Below are 4,395 nucleotides of genomic sequence, written 5' to 3'. Positions count from 1 at the left end.
AGTAAAGGTAGTGAAATCATCATAAGACAGTGGGAGTTTCAATTTACTCAGTAATTCCTATTACCTGAACAGATTTGAGTAAATGAAAGGTTCAACACTTCAACTTTTTACACTGCTTCTGTTTCGCAAGGATCCAATATTACTAATAATATAAAGATAATACTATACAAATTTTACTACTGTCTGGACCGACAGACTATTTACGCAAATATCTGCATGCGAAATTGCGAATAAAAAAACATATGATGTTTTTTCAAATAGTTGTTAACACTAAAGTGCTATAACACGAGGAGTGGAAAAAAAATGCTACTGCTAATCCAGTAAACTTTGAACTATGGAAGACAAGCAGACTAATTACTCAACACAAGTTTAAAAGGCCCACTCTAACACGAGAGGAATGGAAAAAAATGCTAATGTTCTAATTTTTATAATTTAGGAAACTTACAAACATGTCAGTGACTTCTTTATGCTGAATTGGGTTCAGCGGGTGAAGAGAACTGTACAAGGGATTGGTAGTATGCTACAATCATGGTCTGGCCATTCTGTATCTAAAAAATCCATACATTCCCGTGCCACCAAAGTGATGAGTGCTGTTAGGCAGATCCTTGATATGAGAAAAACTCGAAAAGTTATTCTCTATCCTGATAGGTTCTTCCCTGTTTGTAGGGCGAGGACCCAAAGTAGTTAGATCTATGAGAGAACCATAAGCTTTACATGCCTCCATTACAGTATCATATGACTTGGCAGGAAGTTCAAGACCTTGGCTGCAAGCCCTCATGTACATCTCATAGGCAAGTCTTGGTTTACCATCTTGTACAAGAGCTTCAATCAACATCTGATATGTAATTTCATTTGGCTCAATACTCCGCATTTTCATCCTGTGAAACCACTCAAATGCAGTGCCACCCATTTTGTTCTTCACACATGCACTGATTATTGCGTTGAAGGTTACTACAGTTGGTTCAATCTGTTTTGACAGCATATCATGAAGAACAGCATCTACCATAGCATGGTTGCCCTTACCAATGTAAATCGACACCAAAATTGTATATGCATACAGGTTTGGTTTAACGCCAACTTTGCACATGTGTTCCCAGACTCTCAAGGCCTCATCATACAGCTTACCTTTCTCAAGTGCACTCAGCAATGCTCCGTAGGAAACTACATCTGGTTTCAACCCTTCCTCTATCATTTTCTTGAAAACATCCACTGCAGCCGATGTTTCAGAAGCCCTTGAACATGCAACGAGAACTGCATTCCACTCTTTGCTTCCAGGCTTTAAGCCTTTCTCTTGCATCTTGTTAAGCAGCCTAACGCCCCACCTCCAAATGCCCCTTCTCTTTGCAGCATTCAGCAGAATGTTGAAATGTGACATGATCAGCTCATAAGACAAATTGTTCGGCTTCGGCCCTTTGTCCAACAAATCCTCATAAATCTCAAGAGCTGCCCACCATTTCTTAGACTTACCCATCAGCCAAATGAGGTGGTTGCACACTGACAGGCTGATCTCCCCATTAAGCTCACGAATCCTCTGATACAACTCTTTGCCAATGGTGTAGTGTTCCTCCCCTGTGCACGCCCAGACAAGCCGCTCATAATCGCTCCTTTCTGGCTTGACACCTGCTTCATCCATGGCAAGCAGAACCTTCAACACCTCACCGACCGGATTCTTCCTACTGACAAGAGACCGCCGCATCGACATGTAACACACCCGGACAGTAAGCTTCTCAAACTTGACAAACTCCTGCTCCCAATCGTCATGGCTCCCCACCAGCTCACCCTTCTTGTACCTCTCCCTGAGCGTGACAAAGAACTTGATGGCTGCAAACGCATCCCCGGCCTTCTTGTACGCCGACATCACCGTCGAGTAGGTCGCTGCAGTCGGCACAAGTCCACGGTCCTCAATTTGGGCGTACACCCTGAAGACATCGTCAGTCTTGCCCTGCTGAACGTAGATGGACATCAAGGTGTTGAAGGTCACAATGTTTGGGGAAATTCCCTGCGCTTCCATGTCAGCAAGGACAGCTTCAATCCGACCGAAGTCGCCGCAGTTCTTGACCGCGCCGAGGAGGCAGTTGTACACGAATTGGTTGAGTCCGACCCCTCGCCGCTTGAGATGCTCGACGATGGCGAACGAGGCTTCCAGGCAGTTCTCCTTGCCGAGCCCCCGAATCACGGATGTGTACACTTGGAGGGGCAGGAGGCCGCCCTCGCCGCCGCTGTCCAAGAAGCCGTTCACCAGAAGCTCCACATCATCGGCCGTTCTGGCCTCACGCAGCACCGCAGCCACCGCGGCGACGTCGATGCCCACGCCTCCCCTCGTCCTGCCGCTGCCGCCGCCATCGCCGGTGCTGGTGTCAGTGCCGCCAGTCTTGAACTGCGAAGGTCCTAGAACGGGACACGTCACAACTCCGAAGTAATGGTTCGTTTTTGAAGCAGAGCAGTGTGTCACAGACGTACCTCGGCGGCTACCCTTCGGGAGCAGAGACGGGGCAGCGACTCCGGCGGGAGGTGGAGCGGCCGGACGAGGGAAGAGGAGCGCCCGTCGGCGGCGCTCTGCTGCTGCCTGCGAGGGCGGGGGACGTGGCCGGCTGCGGAGCGGAAGGCGGCCAGGGAGGAAGCCATGGCGACGGTTTGCGGGGCGCTGGACCGCTGGTGGCCGCTGAAAGAGAAGGCTATCAGTTTGTGGTGTTGAGGCGCCGCCACGAGTGACCAGCTTGTGGCTGCAGGCGTTGGTGCCTACGTGGCACTCGAGTGACCTGTCGGATACTCGGTCGGCACCAAGATTAACAACTTGTGCTCATTCACGAAGAAAAATGAAAAAGTATCGCATACGCAATTGAATTTGAATAGTAAGATAGGATAGGTGAAAAATGCTTGTACTATTTTTTATAGACTGGAATAATAGATTTTTTTTTTAAAAAAGGAATAGTTTCTGATCTGTCCGACCGCACTCACCCAACTGGAATTATACACTGCTCTCATACGAAGATACATCTAAAAACAGAAAACAATATATATGGAGAAAAAATTGCTGCAAATGCAAGGTCAGAAAAGTGTAAAAAAATAAAAATAATTACCATTGCGCGTCCGGGGTTTTAAGGAAAATGGGATCTAGAGAGGGATTTATTTTTGACATGAAATTTTTGTGGGAGCATCACTATGAGTTGTGCGTAACTACAGCCCTGGTTGTATCCACTTATTTTCTGCTTATCGGTGGAAATAAGCCATAAGCCCACCCAAACGCTTTGATTATTTCCCGCTTGCTACGTAAGCCGCTTAGTGCACAAGCTGGGAACAACTGCCATCCGGCTTATTCTGTACGCGGGCCGAGAGACGCTTCTCCAATAAGCGAAGCAAATTTTCCCCTGCTGCCCCTCACCCACTGACGCCTCCAGTCAACCGCCCCCGTGCCGACCGCGACCGCCGCCGGCCCCGACCGCCGCCGGCTCCTGTCGGTCGCAGGTCCCGCCGCCGGGCTTGGCCCGCCGCCACCGCTCGGTTCCCGTCCGCCACCGCCGCTCCCGCGCCTCCCGCTCCCGCCGCCGGCTCCCGTCCGCCGCCCGATCCCGTCCGCCGCCAGATCCCATCGCTGGGTCCCGCCGCCTGCAGATCCCGGCGCCGGCGCTCGGTTCCCATCCGCCGCCGTCGCCCCCGCGCCTCCCACGACCGCCGCCGGCTTCTGTCCGCCAAGCTTGCCCCCGCCGCTGGGCTTGGCCCCCGCCGCCGGCTCCCGTCCGCCACCGCCGCCTCTGCAACCGACGTCGGGTGCCGTCCGCCAGGCTTGGCCCCTGCCAGCTTGGCCCCCGCCGCCGGCTCCCGTCCGCGGCCGCCGCCCCTGCAACCGATGCCGGGTGCCGTCCGCCGGGCTTGCCCCCGCCGCCGGGCTTGGGCCCTGGCAGCTTGGCCCCGCCGACGGGCTTGGTCGCCGCACTTGCCGGCAAGAAAATTGCTACTGTAGTCTTGCTGCTATTTGTTCATTGTTCCTTCTTGCAGTATTATTGAAGTGCAAAATCGTGGGATTACTGTTGCTTTGGTGCTTGCATTGTCATCACTTGCTATTTGTTTGTTCTACTGTATGGATATGGAAGTGTGGTTATATTGGAGGTATGCCCTAGAGGCAATCATAGAGATGATGATATTACATTTGTATCCATGATTTATATTGTGTTCCTTGAATGTCCATTAAAGGCTACTTCTATTGATTTGCAATTATGTGAATTGTGTGTGAAACTCTTTACTTGTATGGTTATTCTAAAGTTGTCCCTAGTCGGAGTTCATGTGAGGACACACATGAATATTAGACTAGGACATGTATTAGTTGATGACTATGTTTCACAAGTCATGGACATGGAGATGTTGAACTAATAATATAGGCACATGTGGAGACATGTG

General features: G+C 50.6%; 1 protein-coding gene across 1 annotated transcript; it reads right to left on the bottom strand.

Moving 5' to 3' along the window:
* Positions 1-335: 335 nt before the first annotated feature.
* On the bottom strand, positions 336-2,675 carry LOC101759294 (pentatricopeptide repeat-containing protein At3g46610). The gene is made up of 2 exons (XM_004962534.3): positions 2,461-2,675; positions 336-2,377 (listed from the first exon to the last, which is right to left on the bottom strand). The coding sequence occupies exons 1-2, from the start codon at positions 2,623-2,625 to the stop codon at positions 527-529; spliced, it is 2,016 nt and encodes a 671-aa protein (XP_004962591.1). The 5' UTR covers positions 2,626-2,675; the 3' UTR covers positions 336-526.
* Between the last annotated feature and the right edge of the window lie 1,720 nt (positions 2,676-4,395).

Source organism: Setaria italica, chromosome III (assembly GCF_000263155.2).
Source record: "Setaria italica strain Yugu1 chromosome III, Setaria_italica_v2.0, whole genome shotgun sequence".
In the NCBI taxonomy this organism is placed as follows: domain Eukaryota; kingdom Viridiplantae; phylum Streptophyta; class Magnoliopsida; order Poales; family Poaceae; genus Setaria; species Setaria italica.
Note: the sequence above shows the minus strand (reverse complement) of the source record. Positions and strands in the feature narration are given on the sequence as shown.